Here is a 22,783-nt window from a genome sequence, read left to right on the forward strand (position 1 = left end):
TAAACCTCTTTATAATCTATTCCTTGTTCCTTTAACTTAATTATGATGGAACCTTTTTATATCTGGGTTATGTGTCTGTATGGAGCTATCCTTGGGATATGATGTGAAGTGCTGGTTTAAACCTATTTTCTACAAGTCTGATGTATAGGTTTCCCAGCAGTTTTTGCCAAATAGTGAGTAGCTGGGGGTGGGGGGGGGGGGAGGGGGGGCGGGGTCTTCAGATTTATCCCAAAGAGATCTATCTTAGCTCCCTGCTTTTCAATATTTTAAAAAGTGACTTTGATAAAGACATAGACAGTACAGTTATCAGTTTTGCATGTGGCTCAAAGCTGGGTGGGAGAGATAGCATATCGGATAACAGTCATCATTCCAAACAATCAAGATAAGACTGGAATATCAGATTCAATCTAAAAAAGTGAGATGTAATAGGTACGTGTCAACTATTGAACTTGGCATTAAAAAATCCACCTCAAAAGAATAAAATGAAGAAGGCATCATTAGATGGAAGTTCTTCTGAAAAATAATCAGAAGTTTTAATAGAATGCAAAGACGAATGTGGGTTAATAGTGAGTTACAGCTACAAAGAAAAGGTAATGAATTGACTATATTGAAAACAGCTTCCAGGGTAAGAAAGGGGATGATCTCACTATGTTTTGCTCTAATCAGAATATGTTTTGAATATTATATACAGTCATGGACACCACATTGTAAAAAAAAATTGTTAAGCTGAGAAGTGTCCAGAGAAAGACAATCAGGATAGCAAAGACCCTCAAGTTTATACCCTATAAGGACTTTTGAAAGGACTGAAGATGGAAACGAGAAGATATAGGAGTAATATGATAGTTATTTTCAAGTATTTGAATGATTTTCATGTAAAAGAAAGATTTGACTTTTCTGCTTGACCTCAGTGTCAAAATATTTTTTAAGTAACCATTAATTAGGATTTCATTGGCATTTAATATTGCTTTTCTCAATTCTAAACAGTTAAATTTCTGCTTCTTAGCAGATTTGCAACTTTATTCAACTTTATATTGACTTTTTATAGCATAAGCAATTAGACGAACATTTCACATTCTTCAAAAATACAAATTCTGATTTTGTCTTTTCTGAGGTTTGGAGGTTTCTTCCATTGGAAGTACCAAACTAATATTTTCACAAAATTCAATGAAAGTCAGTTGTTTCTAGGTTTCATATTTAAATAAATTTTTTGATACAGACATTTACATACTCTTAATAAAACTGACATTTGGGATTTTCAAAACCATAACCAAAAGCTTGGACTAATAATGAATGTGCCAAAAGTGAAAACAAAGGAGACTTAGTGCCCAGAGGGAGGAACTGGGCTAGAGCCATAGCAAAATGCCTCCTCTTGACCTCCCTCTCTCAAACAGGAGCTCATTTTTTTTTTACCCCCCCCCCCCCCCCCAGCTAGGATTTTGAGGTTAAATGCGAGAAAAGTTTATTGACTTCTGCTCCATAACTTTCTCTAAGGAAGGGAATCATTTATTTAATCTGGACCTATGATGGTTGGCAAAACCTGAACCATGGGTAACCAATTTCAGTAGTGAAATAAAGTTGATAGTTCAATAGGCGGAAAATACTTCAAAGGTCACCTGATCCATCCTGGTCTTTTTTATACTGAGGGTCTGGGAAATTGAGTGATTTATCCACAAACAGAAACAGAGACAAGTAGAGACAGAGACAGAGAAAGAAACAGAGGCAGAGATGGAGACACAAGGAGAGAGGAAGAGACAGAGATGGAGACAGAAACAGAGACAGAAACAAACAGAGGAGTGGGGAGGGAGAAGAGGAGAGAAGGAGAGAGGAAAGGAAATGAGGTGATCATATAGTTAGTAAGTTTCTAAGGTAGGATTTAAAACCAGATATTTATGACTTCATATCTAGCAATTGATTTCTGCTAATTGATGGACAAAGAGAATTATTTTAGGCAAGCCAAACCTTTGTTTTTCTTTCAGGTATAAAGTAGTCTCTGAGAAGGAAGCAATATAACATCTGAAGGGAGGAATAGGGAAAAAGAATGACCCCACCTACATAAGGGCAGGGACCATCCAAGACAGAGGACTGGTTTTCCTAAGGCAGTGGTTCTCAAAGCTTGTGAGTTCCTTGAGACCTTTTCAGAGGGTCCTCAAAGTAAAAACTATTTTTATAATAATAGTAAGATATTATTTGTCTATTAAAATAATCCTCCTTTTCTAAAATCTGTAAAACGATTGCACTCTTCTCACTAAGTCTTTTTTTGTTTTATAAAATATAATAATTTTTTAATTGTTATTTATAGGAACATCATAGATTTATTATTTTAAATGAATTAATAAAAAATTTAATTTATCTATTTTAATTTCTATGATAAATATCTGTGTATATAAGCAACATAAGCAAAAGTTCTTTGGGGTTTTCAATCATTTTTAAAAGTATGAAGGGGTCCTGGGAACCAAACGTTTGACAATTGCCATCCCAAGCCATTTAGAGGAGTAGTTCCTCTAGAAAGGACCATATCTAAGTACACTGCATCAGACAGCTCCCCTTTGAGAAAGGTCAAAAACCCAAGTGTCCTACATCACAAAAAGAAAGCTCATTTGAATATGGTACAGTATAGATCCCCTATGTTTCACAGAGTCTCAGACTAGATACTTCATTGTATTCACCAATCTTAGACCCAAGATCAAAACTTTTTCTGCAGTAGACCCTTGTCTTCCTAAGTAAGATTCCAAAAAGGTCTAGGGAGGCTGGACCACAGAACTACCAAAGGAACCCACAAGTATCAAACAGGGAGAAGACTGACTATTTGATAGAAAGTATTAGAAGTCCATGAGTCAATAGTTGAAAATTGTGGAAGGTGTAAGAAGTAGGAATTATTTCCCTCAGAAGTATTTGTCTCAGGTGCCTCAGATGTGTCTTCTTGAGGTGAGGGTTTAGAAATAATAAAGAAACTAAGGATAGAAGGGCAGTAACTTAAAGAAACACTTTCTTAAGGAGAAAAAGGCAATGACTAGAAAGAAAATAACCTTTGAAAGAAGGAATAAGGGAGAGAGTAGCATTACCAGGCCAAAGGCCACGGAAGAAGGGGTAGACAGTTTTCTTGCTGGGCTCACTGGTGCCAACCCCAGCCCCTCCCATGTGCATGTTATAAAAGCGTCAATATCATTCTCATTATCATAGCCACAATGCAGCACCACCATGGCTCACTATCTTTGGGAGTAAAGCTATATAATATTTCACCTTTGTTTTGTTTTTGTTGTTTTTCCATGAGTCAATCTGGTTTCATACCATAAAGGGCAATATCATGCTGCTGGTTTCATGGCTTTCTTCCCACACACTGTTCCCTGTATGAGTCAGTGGTACTGATAACAACCTTCTTGTGGGCACCAAAATTGCATGTATTATTCAGAATGATTTCAGAACAGAGATCCAGAGATGATCTATGGAGAAATGTGCTCTAAAAGAAAAAAGGTGTGTGTGTGTGTGTGTGTGTGTGTGTGTGTGTGTGTGTGTGTGTGTGTGACAGACAGACAGACAGAAAGAGAGACAGACAAAGACAGAGATGGAGACAGGGAGACAGAGACAAAAACAGAGACAGAGACAGAGCTGATCTATGGAGAGTTGTGCTCCAAAAGAGACAGAGACAGAGATGGAGACAGAGACAAAGACAAACAGAATGACAGGGATAGAGGGAGACAGAGATGGAGACAGAGAGAGAGACACACACAGAGACACAGAGACAGAAACAAAAGCAGAGATAGAGAGACAGAGATGAGACATAGAGAGAAACAGAGACAGAAAGAGAAACAGACACAGAGGGAGGAGAAAGAAGAAGGGAGGAGAGAAGGAGAGGGGAAGGGTAGGTAAAAAAAAGATTCTAATGACCATTCATCTAGTAATTTGGAGGTCAGAAAACTTTTCATTCTTACTCTACCTCCTGTTCCCAACAACACCTAACCTAAAGTCTTTGGTTGATCTTAATATCAATACATTCAAAAGAGGGAAATTCCTTTTATTTTCCAACAAATGTACAAAACATAGCAACTAATTTACTTCCAAGTCCTCCATTCATATTTCTTTGAACTGAAATACTCCAAAGTATCCCTTATTACTTCTTCATTTTAAGCAAAGATAGCAGTGTGAACCACAGAGTAATCCCTTGAAAGTCCATCTTTCCAGTAGTATTTCTCATCAGAACCCTAAATAAAAATTTACCTGGGATGAGCAGCACAAAAAACTCCCTAAAATCTATTTTTATGACAAATTAAGTTGAGAGAGAATATCCTGGCATGTGCCCAGTGAAGAGACAGACAAGCTAACACTAGCACCCAGTACTCCCCATAAGATCACTGCCGGTCAGGTAGGAGGAGGTAGTTTCCTGTTTAACTAATTATCCTTGTAGGGGGCAGCTAGGTGGTGCAGTGGACAGAGCCCTAGTGCAGGAGTCAGAAGGACCTGAGTTCAAATCTTACCTCAGACACTTGACACTCACTAGCTGGGTGACCTTGGGCAAGTCACTTAACCCCAACTGCCTCATCCTGGGTCATCTCCAATCATCCTGATGAATATCTGGCCACTGGAGGGAGAGTGAGGCTGGTGACCTGCACAGCCCTCCCTTACTCAAAACAAAGTCAAGTGCAAGTCATGTCAATATTTCTCTGATGGCATGGTTTTCTTTGGCAACCAAGGACAAACACAGAGATGTTAAAGAGATGTATAATACAGGGGAATCAAAGGGAAGATGGAAATTTTTTGGATAATTGAAGAGGGGGCTTTGTTTTTCTCCAAAGCAGTACATTGTCAGCATCTGTTAATTTCTGATCTCCTGATACATAGCCCTGTTTATCTCTCCCTAGTTATAGCTCTGCCCCTCAGACTCCTCATACAATAGTGTAAACATGATGGCATCGTTTGGTATAATAGATTTCATTACAACTGATCCCTCTTTAAAATCTCTCATGCTATGCACACTCAATTTAGCATGAAAATACATCTTACTCTGCAGGAAAGTAGGGGAGAAGGCATGTGGGGGGATGATAGAAAGGAGGGTAAGTGGGAGGAGGGGGTAATTAGAAGTAAACACTTTTGGGGGGACAAGGTCAAAAGAGAGAATAGAATAAATGGGGGGCAGGATAGGATGGAGGGAAATATAGTCTTTCACAACATGACCATTATGGAAGTCTTTTGCATAACTACACATGTATAGCCTATACTGAGTTGCTTGCCTTCACAGTAGGGATGTGTGGAGAGGGAGGAAGGGAGAGAAGCTGGAACTCAAAGTTTTAAAAACAAATGTTAAAAATTGTTTTTGCATGCAACTGGGAAATAAGAAATACAAGTAATGGGGTATAGAAATCTCTCTTGCCCTACAAGAAAATAGAGGAGATGGGAATAAGGGAAGGGAGAGGTGTGGTAGAAGGGAGGGCAGATTGGGGGAAGAGATGATCATAATGCATGGTGTCTTGGGGTGGGGAGAGGGAAGAAATGAGGAGAAAATTTGGAACTCAAAATCTTGTGGAAATGAATGTTGAAAACTGAAAATAAATTATAAAATTTTAAAGTACCATAAAAAAACTTTCATGCTAATCTCTTTGGAACTCTCCTATGGCCTTAATATAGTATATTTTATATGTATTTATTTGTCTACACATCTTCTCCCTTATTTCAGATTGTAGCCCCTCTGAGGGCAGAAGTTCCATCTTTGTGTTCCCAGCACAGAGAAACAGTGCCTTCCACATGTTTAATGAATTAAAGGTTTATTGTAAATATGCATTCATGTGTACATAATCATGTTTTTCAGTGCATTGCTTCTTCATCATATAAGCACCACTGATCTTCCTTCACTACCACTGGCAATTTTGCAAGTGGAAATGACTGTGGTTGGGTAATTTATAATATCATGGGCTAATTCTCATTGGAACACTCTGCTGCAGAATGGAGAAGGGAATTGTTACATTGACTAGTCTCCTAAGGCTTTTACTTATCACTGAATCCACTATTGTCAAACCCCTGTCAAAATTCATTCTTCCGCATATGCTTTGTATATTCTTATGTGTACACATCTTGTCTCCCCCAATAGAATGTAAACATCTTGAGAGTAGGAACTGTTTCATTTTTTATTTGGTATCCCCAACACCTACCATAGCGCCTGAAACAGTTGTTACTTTTTGTTCAGTCATTTCAGTCATGTCTGACTCTTCATGACCCCATTTAGGGTTTTCTTGGTAAAGATATTGGGGTGGTTTGTCATTTCCTTCTCCAACTCATTTTACAGATGAAGAAACTGAGGCAAACAGGGTTAAGTGACTTGCCCAGGTTCACACAGCTAGGAAGTGTCTGAGGCTAGATTTGAACTCATGAAGATGAGTCTTCCTGACTCAAGGTCTGGTGTTCTATCTACTACACCACCTAGCCACCTAATTGCCTATTGATTGATAGGTTAATTGATTGAGCTGGAATGTTAGCATCAGACTCACAAGGCTATGAAAATTACATTACTTCATGTAATAGTTGCAAAAAGCTTTCTAACCACAATTATTCTTATTCCTCATAACATTTAGATGAGGCTAATATTGGCTGACAACTTTATCAATGAACAAACTCAGAGTAGTTGAGTAATTGTCCTATCATCCCCCAATTTCATCAGTGGCAGATGCAGTAACCAATTCTCTGAGCAACCCTTCTGGCATTATCATTCACAACTGTGTTTTAAGAGACCTGAAATTGAAAGTTGTCTGAATTCACTTTGGCACCTCTTGCCTCCAAGTTGTGATGGGACTAAGCAACAATGCAAAATCCATAAAGGTGTTTGGAAGCCAGCATGACTAAGAATGCCCGTTACCCAAAACTGAATAACTAAAAATGTCAAGGTTACAACTGGGTTGGGTTTCTTATTTGTTTGTTTTCAAAGAATTGGATCATTGCAAGCCATCTTCAAAGAGAAACAGCATCAACTCATAAGGATACTATCGGTCACTGTAGAGAGGAGGATGAGGTTAACTTGTAGGCTATCCGAGTAAGAGGAAAGATGCTAAGAATCACTCAACTCAGTTTTTCCCCCACGTGTAGGAGAAGTGGGCTGTAGCAGAGAGATGTAAGGATTACCCAGGTAGCCTTATGATGTGGAGCATCACTGAGTATCTGTGACATGCACAAGGCACCTGATCCCCACAGGAAGCACATTATAGTTGTCCCCAGCTAACTTCTCCACAGGGAAATAAGTGTGCTTGCTTCAAAGTAAATGTCATGTGATTTGTTATACGATTTCTTTCATTTATTTTAGTCTGACTACATAGCATGACTATAGTGAAAATATACTCAATAGGAATGCATATGTAGAATCTATACAGAATTGTATGCAGTCGTGGGGAGGGAGGGGGGTAGTGGGGGGTAGGTGGGGGGGATAAAATCTCAATTGTATGGCAGTGATTGTTAAACATTAAAAAATTAAAAAAATAATTAAAAAAATTAAAAAAAATAAAAATGTCATGGCATTTGATCAGATGGCAGTTTGGCTGAAACTGAGATTATCAAGTATAAGGAGACTGGAGGGGAAGGGAGAAGAAACCCATAGTTGGAAAGATAAATTCCCAGGGTACCTGTGGAATCAAAGGGAAAATTGGAACTTTTTGGATAATGATATCACGCTTTTCCTATTACTAATTAAATATGGCTAAGAAACTAAAATTGCTTATTTTATTCTATTACTTATTTTATTGTTTTGAAACTGGGATTATAATAAACACATATCCATTTGCCCTTCTGGTATTTCATAAGCCTTTCTTATAACACATCAGTTCCCTGCTCCTAAATTTGCTAAACAGCCAGCCAGTCACCAAGACCTTCTTTACCCTCATTTTCCCTTATGGACTCTCCCTTTTAACTGAGTATCGAGACTCAATTTTGCTCCTTAAATTGGGGGTTCTTGACCTTTTTTGTGTCATGGACCTCTTTGGCAGGCTCCGGAAGGCTATGGAACCCTTCTCAGAATGAATGAATTTTTAAAATACATAGTATATAAAGGAAACCCATCATCTTGAAATACAGCTATCAAAATTTTATAAAACAAGTTTACTGAATACAGCTATCAAAAAATTTTTTTTAATTTCTGAAGTTCATGAACTTCAGAATTCCCTGCTTAAATAGTTACCCTCTGAGTCATTTTTTTCCCCAGAAGAGAAAAATCCATCTCTCAAAAATTGATTAAAAGAGAAGTATCAGGGAAAATACAACATTCTCTGGATTGTATTCTCAGGGAGCAAGTAGGGGCTAAAAGAGTGAAGGGAGCAGAATGAGAGGACATTGTATGTAGTAAAAGCAATATTGTTTTATGAATTACTTTGGGCAACTAAGTCATTTTGACTGTTATAAATACATGAAAAGTAAAGAACATATGAAGAAAGATGCTAGTTGCATACAGAGAAAAAATTGATAAATAGAAATATGGATAGAATAATTTTACATATATATCCCTATTTGTCTAGTGGTAGCCATCTCTGGGGGGGGGGGCGAGGGGAGAGGGAAGTAAAAAATAGGAAAGAATTTACGTGATAACTTTGTTACATTTTTGAAGGAAATAGCAAGCTGTGCATAGTAGTTTCATGTGCAGTTATCTTTTTTTATTGTATTGTATTATGGAAATGCTTGTTTTGTTCCATGAACAGAAAATAAGTAAATAAGATGGTATAGGGCTAGACAGGTTGTGATGGATGAAATCATAAGTGTTTGATGTTTGAAAAATGCTCACATGCAAATTTCATTTATAAAGCTTATATGGCACCACTTTTAAAAGAACATTTTATTGACCCCTTTGATCTTTACTTCGCAATCATTTCAACTGCCATCCTCACATCTAACCTCCATTTAACCCTCCCTTGTGACAAATAATAATAGCTAACTTTATATATGTTACCTTGTCTGGTCCTCACAACAACCCTGTGAAGTAGGTTCAATAATTATCTTCATTTTCTATATGAGAACATGCAGTGACTTGCCCAGGGTCATATAGCTAGCAAGAATACAAAACAGAATTTGGACTCAGGTATTCTTGACTCCAAATTCAGGACTCTTTCAAGGGAGATAACATTCGTATGAAGCACTTAGTACAATGCCTGGCACATAGTAGGCATTTAATAAATATTTGTTCCCTAGCCACTACTTCACTTACCTACCTGGAAAGAGAAACAATTAAGGAAAAACATCATTTGATAGAAAATCCATGTGCGACAATGTTTTCTCCTAGTGGTCCTATAGGTGTCTGCCACAAAAAAAGGAGGAAGTAAGTTTAATATCTGTAAGTTTAATAAAACCATTTTTGGTTTGCTCATTTAGTTACTCAGAGTTCAATTTTCTTTTAGCCATCTTTTCATTTCCGTTGTTGTAATAAGGTCTATTATTATCTTGATTCTTTTAGTTTTGCTCTATAACCACTCAAGGGGTATATGGGATATTCAGGAAGGATTAGCACCTCTGGTGGGAGGGATTGCCATGTCCTTTTCAGGGCAACTCTCCCTTGTGGCTCAGCCATGTACCCAGTGGCCACACCCCAGTAAGCCATCTCAGCAGAAAGGCTAAATCAGGTTGAGGGTAACTGATGGGCTTCAAATCTGTGGTTGAGTTGAGGAGCTATCTACCCCAAGCATGTGAAGACCTTCCCCTGTGGAATGGATGGATGAGAACAATTGAAACCATGAAAGCAGCTGAAGTAGGCACTGCGGAATGCTTAGAGCTTGGTCAGTCAACAAAAACACCAAGGGTTCAACCACTGCATCCTGGACCATTGTCGGTCATTTTAACTTTTGTCCTGTCATTGGACTTTGAGGACTGAAAGACAGAGTAAGGCTGACTTTGTGCAACCCTACCTCACTTAGATCTAATTCACAAGCACATCAAGACATCACTCTGTGATGTCACTGGTCCTCTTCACAATGAAGGACAAGGAACAATATCAGTTCATTCTAATCTCATATTTCCCTGATTTCTTCATATTGGTCATTTCTTACTACCTAATAATTCTCTATTCCAGTCATATACCAAAAAGTTTAGCGTTTTGGTTTTTTGACTATTTTTTTTACCTTCTTCAGTCAATTAGTATCCAATTTGTTTCCAGCTCTTTCCAAGCACAGAGTATTATAATTAATATTTTGGCATGTATATAATTGCTGTTTCTCTTTGACTTCCCTGGGGTAGTTCCATAAACGTATATTATATGTAGGCATATATGTCTCTATATATGTGTGTGTATGTGTGTAGATATATATACATATATATGTTCAGTCATTTTAGTCTTGCCCAACTCTGTAATCCCATCTGAGGTTTTCTTCACAAAGATGGTTTACCATTATCTTTTCCAGTTCATCTTACAGATAAGGAAACTGAGGCAAATAGGGTTAAGTGATTTGCCCAGAGTCACACAACTAGCTAGTAAGTGTCTGAGACCAGATTTGAGCTTAGGATGTGTCCTTACTTCAGGTCCTGCACTCTATCCACTTGATACCAGATGCCCCATAACTATGTAAATAGATATACACATATGTATATACATATGTCTAGAAATATATTTATATGCTTATTTATACTCCTTAGAAGAATTTCTGGGTCAAAAAATATGTAAGACTAATTACTTTTCCTGAAAAATTCCAAATTGATATTCAGAATGGGTGTAACTTCAGTTGAAATGTACCAATTTTATGAGAATTCTTTATATGGCTATTAAAAATCAAGTAAATTTTTCAGGGAAAATGAATGACACAAATGATATTGACACACACTATGATAATTTCATCCAGAAAATAATCAAAAAGCAGCCAGATTGGTGAAAATCAGTGTATTTATTAATATCAAATAAATATATTATAGCTATATGATTACAAGTATATATGAACTTCTTTCAATCAATTAACATTTAATGTTTTCAATAAATAAAACTATTAAACTGAAATCTTTATAAATAAAACATATAATTATGTCATTAATAAATATAATCAACATTAGGAAGAATTCTCCACACTAAAGGATTAGTAAGTAATCATTAAATGTGTATAGAGGTCATTTTAAAAAAAATAATTAATTACACTTTTTGTATAAAACACCTTGCCAGACTAACATTTTAGCTATATAGCCCTAGCAAGGTTTCAGAAGCTCACTTTGGGGGCTCAGAAGCAGAATAATAACATTATTATTAATAAGTAATATGCTTGAGTTTTCTCCTTAAGTCAGTCGATTAGGGGTACATACGGAATGGACACATTTATGCTAGAGTTTGGACTTCATAATTGCCTTTTTGAGAGGGGAAAAAAAACATTCTGGCTTCCCATTTTATCTTCTGAAGCTTTCGATTTTCTTTCTCTATTCTTCTTACTTAGGCAAGAGTTTTAAATACAGTATTTTTGTAGCAACTTGAGCAGCAAATCCATCTCACTAATTATTTTAATCTCTCCATTCTTTCCCAACTGGAAAAAAAAAAAAAAAGAAACAAGACCATCTTAGGACTTAAACCAACAGGATCAAAATTAGAAAGAGAAAAAAGAGAAGAAATATTTAGATCTCTGGAAAGAAGCAATTCTATAGTAATAAATTAATTCAATCAAAAACATCTTTTAAAGAGCTTACAATTTCCAGTCCTTTTAAAATGGGTTCAAAGTAATATTCTTTGAATAAGGGAAGAAACTATGGTTGGGCCATTGTTGTTGCTATTACTTGTATTTCATTCTCAAAAGGACTATGGCATTAGGAAGGTGATGCCATGATATGCAAGCGAATTGGATTGGTTGAATTGGAGGACTGTGCAAGGTCACCAGCTTCACTTTCTCCTCTGGAGCCATGTGGGTCCAGTGGTCAGATATAGATCAGAAATATCACCAAAAGCCATAGACTGCAGCTATTAGAGCCATAGGGACTCTGCAGAACCCACTTGGGCACCCAGTATAGTGCCTGGCATCTAGTAGGCACTTAATAAATGCCTATCTATTGACTTGCACTCTCTGAGCCTCAATTCCTCATCTGTAAAGTGGGAGCAATAATATTTGCTCTTTTTCCCTTAGCTCCCTTATCTCACAGTCCAGATTTTGTAAAAAATCTATCTCATACCATTGTTCAAGAAATATGACTTATAACCCTTAATGTGCTATACAGTAATGGATTCTTATTTATCTCCTGAAATATACTATAATTTTAAATATACTTTCCACTAACTGAAAGTTCAAATTCATTTTTTTGCCTTAATTTCTACTCACTTTTGTCATTCTCCCAGAGAGCATTCTCAAAATATCATTAATAATCATTGGATTACTTTAGCTAACGGCTTCACAAGATGATTTAAAGTCTCTAGCTATATTAATGAAGTAAAATTCAATGAACCAGCTTTTTTCTCTCATACTCCACTGTTAGTGGAAAGCATATGATGACAAAACAAACTGACACCAGTAATTTTATGCAAAAATAGTATTTCCACAGATCATGCATCAGCCCAATTTCCTATACCTCCTAAATACACAACCCAAATTCCAAATGATCATAATTTATTATTGTTATGAAATATCACTAAATTCTCAGTCATCAACATAAGAATCAGCAATGTTTGCCACACTATATTTAATAGGCATTAAGTTAGATTAATATGTTTTAGGAAGAATTTCCATAACTAGGTTTGAAATTTTCAAAATTTGCAAGGTATAAACCTCCATAAACCTGAAAGTACAATTAACTAGGCAACCCACTTCCCAAATTTCCAATTTCACGTTGTTTCACTGTACCTATTCCATAACAACAGCATTTTCTTCACAGCACATATCCATTCCCCTTCATTCTAGTTGAGCCTCAGCTGTTATTTGGGGGGTCTACAGTTGAGGAATGTAGAAATGGAGTCCTCCAGAATCCTGTACACATGGAACGACTCCCAGGTCAGACTTCCTTCTTCCTCTCATAAATTTTACCACAACAAAAAGAAGGTATGACCTTCTGCTATATTTATAGGCAGCTGCTAAATATTAGGGCATGTTGACCATTTGTCTCACATAAAAAACAAAAGTGTTGGATGTTGTGTTAGGGTAAGCTGGACCTGAAAACTCATGAATGTTTCCTATAACATAAATCTTACAATAAGATTCCAGCTTTTCCTCCATCCCTCACTTATTTCTCCATGTTTTTAACCTTTTAGTTAAAGAGCGCCAAAATTCATTTCAATAAATGGATTTGTTTCCTGACCTTTTTTTTCTAAAGTCTTATTGAGCAAATATAACTCTAAAATTAGAAAAGTGAAAAAAAAATTGACATTGATCTCCATCACTCATTTTTAAGTGAGGTAATGATGATAAGATTAAACATCACCCAGTACAGAAATGTATATATTCCAAATCCTAAAAATATACATGGGTTCCCAGTTTTCAGTGGGGTACGTAATGGAAAAAGTCAGTGAACATGTTTTCAAATTTCACCTCTGTGACTCTGGACAAGCCTCTTAAAAGTCCTGAGCTGCGTTTCCTCATCTGCAAAATGAGGGGGTAGGAGTTAACGACCTCCTAACTCCTTTTCAGCTAAAACAGAGGGAAGTTTTTTGGAAATTTAAGTGCATCTTGAATTGAGAGTCAGACGTGAGATTTAAATCTTTACCCTGATACTACCTTGCCATATGAGTCTGGTCAAGAGAAACAATTAGTATGGGTCTCTATTTCCTCATTTGTAAAAAGAAAAGGTTGGGCTAGTTACTAAGGTCCTTTCCAGCTCTCACAGGCCTTGATTTACACACACACACACACACACACACACACACACACACACACACACACACACACACACATACATATATATACACACACACGTATATGTGTGTGTGTATGTACACATACATACATACATAGGGTGTCCCGAAAGACTTAGTACAATTTTAAGTTGTAAGAGCTTTAAGAACTAAAACTTTCAGGACACCCTATGTATAAACAAAAAGATGTAGACATATGTATACACACAAACTAATATTCATTCAGCAAACTTGCATAATGAACTAGACACTGTCATGTTTCTTTTGATAATATTTTGACTCCCAGATCTAGAACAAGCAAGTATTACCCAATGAAGGAAGAGGCATTTTTTTCTCCTTCCTATTAAACTCCTTAATATTGCAATAGATATAAATATAAGTAATTAATACCCGTTTTAGTTTGTTCTTCAAGTCATCCATTTGTTTCCGGACAAGACGGCCATTACCTTTCAAAGTCTACAAAAGGAAAATACAATGTCAAATATAATAGAAATTTTAATATAGTGTTTCTTAAATTTATGTCCCTTAGTCTGAACATGAAGTTGAGGCTTCCTTTGATTAAAGACCTAAAAAGAATTCCATCAGTCATTTTTGTAACTGGTGACTTAGATTTTCCAAGCTGCTTTTGCCCTTGGGTCAACGCAGATCTGGTCACTTCACCTACATGAGACTGATTAGTCCGTAAAGTGATTTACTGCACATTCTGAATTTAACCCAAGCTATGCCATGTTATTCTTGTATTTTGTCCAGCACCTCACAGACAATCAGTAGCTAAATGACTCATGAACATACACCAAGAAGATTCTCACAGTTTTAAGTTTCCAAGGAAATGGATTTGGTCCCTTCCTATAGCAATCACAAGGCCCTCATGAATGTCCTTTGACATATACCCACTGTCTTAGCACCCTATGACAAGTTCTTTTACCTGTCTGGGTCTCAGTTTCCTCATCTGTCAAATGAGAGGACTTAGACAAGATGATCTATGAGGTTCTTTCCATTTCAAAATCTATGATTCCCTGAGTCTATTTTGAAAACTTACCATTCTGCTCTCTAATCTTTCTCTCCATTCCTTCCTCCCCTCTTCTTGACTTTATAGCTCTTACATTTCTCAATCACTTTCATTAATATATTTTAAGCTAGATGGAGCAATCTGAGTTCCATTCCTTAGTGCATCACCCCTAAATTGCCAAGCACACATGAATTCAAAAAGAATGACCATACTCTGTTCATTTTTAAAGGTCAGAACTTAAATAAAGCAAATCAAACAAATACTCATACACATTCCCTTCCTTCAAAGGATTAGAAATTTCATAGACCCTCAGAGTTCAAAGGGATCTACCTCCAAGGTCATTGAGTGCAACCTGTACCCTACAACAAGAATCCCTCATTTAGTATCCCTACCAAATTACCATCTAGTCTCTTTTTTAAAGAACCTCCTACCTCCCAAAGTAGACTATTCCACTTTTGGACAGCTCCTAATTAGAAATTCATATCAATGAAAAACCAGTCTCTACAGAACTTCTTCTACTGGCTCCTACTTCTTCCCTAAGGGGACTAGCAGAAGAAATCTAACCCTACTACCATGACAGTCTACAAGGAAGTATGCTGGAAATAACTGAATGGGGGAGATTGCTAAGAGTAATTAAAGGAAGGTTGTCCTCTGAGTAAATAGAAGAGCCTACTCACACAGCTGGCCAATTTGTTTTTCTGATCATTGAAGAAAGGCAACACATCTCGCAAGTATGGCTGGAATTTTGGCTGGGGAACAGGTGACATGCTCTTCAAGGTCAAGTCCAGAATCTCCTTCATCAAATAACAGCGATTTGTGTCCTACAAAACAAAATTCACCTCAGGTGGAGTGAATCACAAACACAGAGCATCCCTCCACCCCCAAGTTAAGTCAACTAGCATTTGCTGATCCCTTAGGGATAAAACAAAAAAAAAAAAGAGAGAGACTATTCACACCTTCACACCATTCAAAAGGGCTTCCATACTTCTTTTTAAAAATTGTGTTTCACAAAATAAGCCTGTTACTCTCAATACACAAGGATGTCATTCTGTCATGTAGACTCTGGTCATTACTTACTTCCACTTGGTTGAACATGTAACGCTCAAGGAGTCGAGTGCTGGTATCATTATCGGACAAACTGGCCTGAAAGGGAAAAAGACCAATGTGGAGACTTTTAATAATAGGAAGAGAATGAAGCAAAAAAGTAAACCAAACAGAAAATCCAAGTGTAGATTATATATTGAAAATGCCGGAGTGGCAAGGGAATGTCAAGGAAGGAGGGAGAGAATGAAGAGTCAATGAACCAAATGGTTCCTTTGGAGATAGCTCTCAGTGAAATATCCCAAAGGCCAGTATAGCAGGTTTTCTAGCTAACCAAAACATGTCCCTGTGTTTGGCATATAAAACTTGACTCCTTCTCCTTCCAGTCTTCTTACATTTGACTCTACCCCATGCATTCTGTCTATGACCCACTTGCAGAGCCTCTAGCACAATACTCCATCTCTCGCTTCTGTGGATTTGTACTACTTGTCCCCATATCTCAAATATTCTGACCCTTCACCTCCACCTCTTAATCTATCTGTATCCCTTCAAGGCTCAAAGCTCGCCTACTTCAAGAAGTCATTCCTGGTCCTCTCTCCTTTCACATCTCTCCTTTCAGATTATTTTTCCATCTACTCTGTAAATATCTTGTATATTCCTACTTAGTGGCATGTCTCTTCCAATAGAATATACTTTCCTTATGGCAAGGCCTGTGGGGCTGTTGTTAGTTGATTTTGTTAGTTTTGCTCTTTTTTGTAAGCCTTAGCCTTAGAGCATGGTAAGTGCTTAATAAGTTTTTTTTAGAGAGCAAAAGAATCAACTAGGAATTTAGAATTTCCCAATATTTGCCCTAATCTACTATGGTGAGAAAATTTTTTTTAAAAGATTCTTAAAGACTTCTGAACTTTACTGATTCTAATACTATGAAGCAATTTTATTTCCAACTGTACAGCTTCCTGGAGGTGGGGGTAAAAGAAAGTATTTCTTGTTTAGTCAGTAGGAGAGAAGGAGAGAATATTTTTTCTTACCAACTGGGCCAGCGAGAAGATTTGGTTGCTAATGAAATACTGCATCAAGGAGGGCTTTGAAAGTTTGCAGGAAGGTTGGATGGAAGCCCCTTCTCCTCCCTGAGTCAACAGGGTCATGAGAAGGAAGTACAGAGCCAAGGTCCCCATGGAAAAGAAGTTCCCCAAAGTCTGCTGGGTCTTCATTATTGTCAGTTGGGTCTCTAGTGTTGGAGGATCTCAGGTTGGAGAATCTGTTGTTAAAAGAAGAAATACAGAAACGTTAGCAACAGGAGGTGAACTGGAATAAACTTTAAAGCACCTACAAAACTAAATATATTAAAAGACTTACAGTTTCGATGAATCTCGTTGTAATGTGAGCATTAGAAGGTGCTACTTTTATAGATCCCAGGGTCTCAATTTTTTCAAATTGTGATTTAAATATGACATCAGCACATCGTCTAATTTCCAGTATTCTCTTCTAAGAACCACTTAACCACTACAGGAGCCCACAAAGCATCCCCTCCCTGGCTTCCTACCTTGAGACACAAAGAAGTGTCCTTCAGTTGTCCTTATCATAACACAGGAAGGGCTTTCATAAACTAATCCCAGAAATTCTTTAACCCCAGAGATTTTTCAGAGAAAAGAATTGTGCTATCTTGATTAATTCCAGGTTTTAGTAAAAATGGCCCTTGCTCTCCCACAGGGGCTGAGCAAGCATTTTGGTTGCAAACTCATTTTTCTACCCATTTCATAGATTCTTATCTCATTGGGTATTTTGATACAAAAGAGCCAAAACTTATATTCTTTGCTGGTAGTTTTCCTAGCGGATGAGTTGAGACCAGGATTCTTAACCTGTTTTGTGTCATGGGATCCTCTGGCAGTTTGGTGAAGCCTATGGACCTCCTTCTTAGAATGATGTTTTTAAGTCCATAAAACAAAATTTAAAAAAAAAATAAGATTACAAAGGAAAGCCATTAAACTGAAATGCAGTCATCCATTTTTTTAAACCCAGGTTAAGAAGTTCTGATTTAGAGATATTTTCATGGGCAAAGAATTTATATGGAAAATAAATTATTGTGTTTATTTTAACAATTTTCAAAAACCTCCTGAATCCTAAACAGTTTTAAAGATAAATTTCAAATTTGACTATCATTTTTCACATTATGAAAGGGCTCATGAATAAAAGAATGCAACCAATTTCATACATATGTTGAAGATAGCAACATGTAACATTACACTTGGTTTTAAGTTTTATTATAAAAATTAAATTGCATGAGTAAGTATGAGAATGGGCATATGATTCAAGACTTACCTAAAGCATAAAAATAATGCAACCTCTATCTATCGAGTAAGAAGTGTACAGACAATGAATGGGAGACATCTACTGTTGAATCAATATCCTGTTCTCTACCTTCTGGCACTACCAAGAGAGAATATGCTGCATTTGGGCAGGGAGGGGGTTGAAAACAGCTGTAGAACTTTCAAATATGTAGAGGGCTTAGAAATGGGGAAAATTTAAAGCAAAGAGTCACTGGGAACCTTTCCTCCATTCCTCCCCTCTCCTGCCCCAAGCCATTCAGAATATATGCTATGACCAAGTGCTACGGGATGCCTTTCTCCCTCAAACTCTCTGCCAGTTTCCCTTTCCCCTTCCCTCTCTGACTGCACACTAACTCCTTCCCCCAACCCACCTTAATCATATTCATTCCTAGAGGAGAGAGTCCCGAATCCCCATTCCACATTCAAGCTCACTCTCACTTTCTCAATGAAGGCATATGGGTGAGGGGAGCTTTAAAGCTCCCTGAACCTTAGAGTGGATCTGGATTTCACACTGTTTGGATGAGACACCAGCCCTTGCCATCTACCTTGATACTATATCCTAAAATCCTCTGGGACTTACCATCTACTTTAGAGTTTTGTTCAGACCCCCAGGCACTACCTTGAGACCTATTGATGCTTCCTAAAGACCCTTGGACCTTTTCTTCTACACCCTTAAGATTTCCAGGTATTTCTGTCAGCCCTGTAGCTGAATTCCCAATTAAGATGTTAGTTCCTTGAGAACAGGGACTGTCTCACTTCTTTATTACTATTTCCAGCACTTAAAACAGTACCTCATACATCATAAGCATGTGAGAATTGCTTTTTCTATCCATTCATTTGTACATTCATCCTTTTGTCCATTCATTCATTCACATAGCATATGAGACTCCCAGACAGGGCTAAGCACTCCATTCTAAAGCATCTCCTGCTCTGTCCCCATTTGATTTTCTCCACTTTATTACAGTATCTGAAATTTACACTCCTTAGAGTTTCATTTGGGTTAACAAGTACCCTCTTTTAAAATATAATTGCTTGGGGAAAGAATGGACACAATGCTATTCATAAATATGGGACCAAGGGCTTCCCATGTGGTGTGTTGGTCCAGTTTCATTTGACATTTTCATTAATGATTTAGAACAGGGGACATTTAGCAGGGCACATAAAAAAAAGACATTTCACAGTAAATCTAATTATTCTCTGCGGATATTTGATGGTCCAGACGTTAGTAAACATAATAGTAATATCTGACATTTTGAGAAATTTAAGGTTTGTGAATCACTTCATGCAACATCTCATTTGATCCTCACAATAACCACTGAGAAAAAGTATTAGAAGTATTATTCCCATTTTACTGGGGTTTCAGAGACTTGCACATGGTTATATAACTACCAAATGTCAAAGGTAAGATTTGAACTCAGGTGTTCCCCATCTCTAGGTCCAGGATTCTTTCTAATAATGAGACCAAGAATGTAACTCTGATTCCTATACTCATCTGTTGACTTCTCAAATGTTATTCTATCACTACAGGCTTTTCCCTCAAGTCCACTGAGTTCTGTTACGTGTGCTGATACATATGTGAGAGCTATTGATTTTATAGGTGAAAGATGATGAAGGAGTAAGGCAGTTTTCTACTAAAAGAAAACAATTGGAATCACATCTACACTCAAACATGTACATCGTCCAGGACTTGTCTTTTTTATTCTGTTTTGTTTTCCTCATCTGGACATTTCCAAGTTTAAAGAAAAATTCAGGAAACTAAAAGTGATGTGTTAAAAGTTGGCATCTCTAAGTCTGTTTTGTCCTGTATTCACCATTTTTTGCTATGTGATGCCCTGACAGGTCCTCCAGGGACAACTTCAAGCAAACTGTCTCATTCAATATCTCCCTTCCACTTTTCAAAGAACTCTGATAGCCCCAGAAAGGTAACTCCTATTCTTTATCTCATCTGATAGAGGAAGTATTGCTCCCCTTGATCTAACAGGACTGATTATTGAACAATGGCCTATTCCTTGGCAAGCAATCCTCTTTTGTTGTGTGATACTCCAGCTCTTGTCCACCTGCCCTTCTTTGCCTCCATGTATTGTATGGAGGACAGAGTGGTAAAAATTTCTTCAGTTGAATGGTGATGCACATGCCTCCATTTTCTACGGATAAAGCATGCCATATTCTACATGAATAAACTGCAGGGTTTCTCTGTCTCCTGTGCTGACTTATGGGCAATGGATAGTGAGGACTAAATGAGATTTCTTGCAACAGTTCCATATTCAAATGATGAGAATGTCTAGGGAAAGGTCCTATTGAATCCTATGAAGAACTTAAAGGAAACATAAGTGAGTCACACAAGAGAGACACTTACAAAGGAGCTAAATGATTGGAGGGAACACCAACTTCAAGTAGATCATAGATCGTATGAATTATTTGAGTTTTTGCCAAGCTTGGGACATCCCTCCATAAATGTCAGTGAAAGTATCACTTATCGGTTGGATTTAGAGGACAGTTCTCTGAATCATCACTACTTTTGCCCCCTCTACCCCCATCTCAGTCCTGAGATGTTTGCTATGTGCTGACCAGTGGTTGTTAGACATAGATGAACTGAACAGACTCACTGACTCATGGCTTATTTCTCTGCTGACTGTTCACTGATAACTAAAATTCTACATTGATAGAATTATGTTTTATTTTAAGACTTTGATTCCTCTTGAAAGACAAATAACTGCTATCAGGAGATTTGTAGTCAGATCTGGGCTTGAATCTGGATTCTGCCTCCTGTCCAGTCTTGGGCAATTTACTTTACCTCTGGAATTCAGTTTCCTCTTCTATAAAATGAGGGAAGTGCTCCAGATAGCCTCTATATTTTCCTTCTGGCTCAAAATCCTATGATCCCATGTAACTCTCTGAACTTATTAAGAAAATCATTTCAAATGTGGTGTAAATGCGTTTCAGGTCCCCTTCATTAAAGCAAGTTTTAATAAGCCCACTCTAGGGAGAGATAGTCCTCAAAGACACTGGCCTCCCCAAAAGAGAGGGGTCTGGAGGTACCATGGTCTGGGACAAAGGCAGGGATATTGTGAGGTTCAAATGAGATAATGACATGAAGCACTTTATAAACCTTAAAGCACCATATAAATATTATCATTAGTAGTAGTATTACTATTAGTAGTAATATTACTATTAATACTACTACTACCAATATTACTAGTACTGGTAACTAGAAATAATACTAGTATTACAACTAATAGTACTAATAATCATAATAATAACCTTCAGTCACCAGGCCTCCAATTTAGTGATAATTTCATTCCCTCCTACCCTCCTGATGAGCTTAAGCAATGTTTATAGAGCAATACAGGGGTGTGCTGCTAAATACTTAAAAATCAGTTTCTCTGGACAGAAAAATATATGAACATATTGTTAAGTTTAATTGCCTTATTAATATTTTCTTAAGCCTAGATAAGTAAAAAAAAATCAATAAATCAAGCCCTGATTTGTAACAATTTCTGAGGTATAAACGGTCACACTGATAATTTAATAAGAGGCTCTCACAAATAAGTTAGAAACAGCAGCTGCACACTCCTGGGCAAAGGATAAAGAATAAAGGGTCTGGGCTCTAAAGATAAACTTTAGCGACTTTACAATTTTGCCCAAGTCTACCTCACCTGCCCCAGGGCAACTTCCTGCCCTGCTTTCCCCCTTTGTTATATACATGCCCACAAAGGACAGACTTGTCAACCACAGCCACCTTTCTCTTCTTCCTGATGGCTTAATCTTCTGACCTCTGGAGTCTTGATTCAAAGTTTGGTGACATACAGACTTGGAATCATCCATAAAGATGAAAGAAAATCATTCTTATAGGGATAGTTTCTTTTTTATCCTCTAGATTTGTCATAATTTCCTTCCAAGTATCAAGTTGGAAAATCTTTGAACAAGACAAAATGGTGCAAGAAAACATAGTTTGCCCATCTTTACTATTTCGATAAGATTGAAATAACTCATAGGAGAAGTCCTTCCACAGACTCATCTACAATTTCTAGTCTTAGAGAATAACCTAATGTTCAGACTTTAAGTGACAGGCTTTCAGTCACATAGAGAGTAAGCATGAAGGAAAGGATGTGAATCCAGGTCAACCTATCCATGAGGTCATGCTACTTCCTGTACCTTATGTGAAAAAAATCTGACAGTTAGATTCACAATACTGTTTCACATTTTTTTCCCATGCAAATGGAACCATTTGCAACCCCCATGGAAATGGTGTGATCATTACCACAATCTCTCTTTCTAGTAATAGCACAGGCAGCTGTATAAATAAGAAATTTTTATAGGAACATGCTTATTATGTTATTATAATAACTGCAATAATGAGGATGGTGATGATAATACCATTTTTATAGTACTTACTGTGTGCCAGACACTTTGATAAGTGCTTTATAACTATTATTTCATTAGGTGATTGCTATCTCCATTTTATCCATTGCATATAATATATATATTATATATCATATATAAGTACATGTGTGTATAACTATATGTAGATATGTATACATATATGTGTGAATATATATACACACACACACATACACACACACACACTTCATCATTGGTCCTCTAATTTAGCATTGCATTCATCAGAATTCTTAAGTCTTTCAAGGCTAT

General features: G+C 37.1%; 1 protein-coding gene across 4 annotated transcripts in view; it reads right to left on the reverse strand.

Moving 5' to 3' along the window:
- Positions 1–10,810: 10,810 nt before the first annotated feature.
- Positions 10,811–22,783, reverse strand: part of IL22 (interleukin 22) — a 38,720-nt gene continuing 26,747 nt past the window's right edge. For all 4 annotated transcript variants that reach the window (XM_072655322.1, XM_072655319.1, XM_072655321.1 and 1 more), the window contains 5 exons: positions 16,835–17,064; positions 15,843–15,908; positions 15,443–15,586; positions 14,147–14,212; positions 10,811–11,450 (listed from right to left, as the gene is read on the reverse strand). In XM_072655322.1, coding sequence (XP_072511423.1) covers positions 11,373–11,450; positions 14,147–14,212; positions 15,443–15,586; positions 15,843–15,908; positions 16,835–17,017 — 537 coding nt within the window. In that variant the 5' untranslated portion in view covers positions 17,018–17,064 and the 3' untranslated portion in view covers positions 10,811–11,372. The remainder of the gene's footprint in view (positions 11,451–14,146; positions 14,213–15,442; positions 15,587–15,842; positions 15,909–16,834; positions 17,065–22,783) is intronic.

This window comes from Notamacropus eugenii, chromosome 3 (genome assembly GCF_028372415.1).
Source record: "Notamacropus eugenii isolate mMacEug1 chromosome 3, mMacEug1.pri_v2, whole genome shotgun sequence".
Classification (NCBI taxonomy): domain Eukaryota; kingdom Metazoa; phylum Chordata; class Mammalia; order Diprotodontia; family Macropodidae; genus Notamacropus; species Notamacropus eugenii.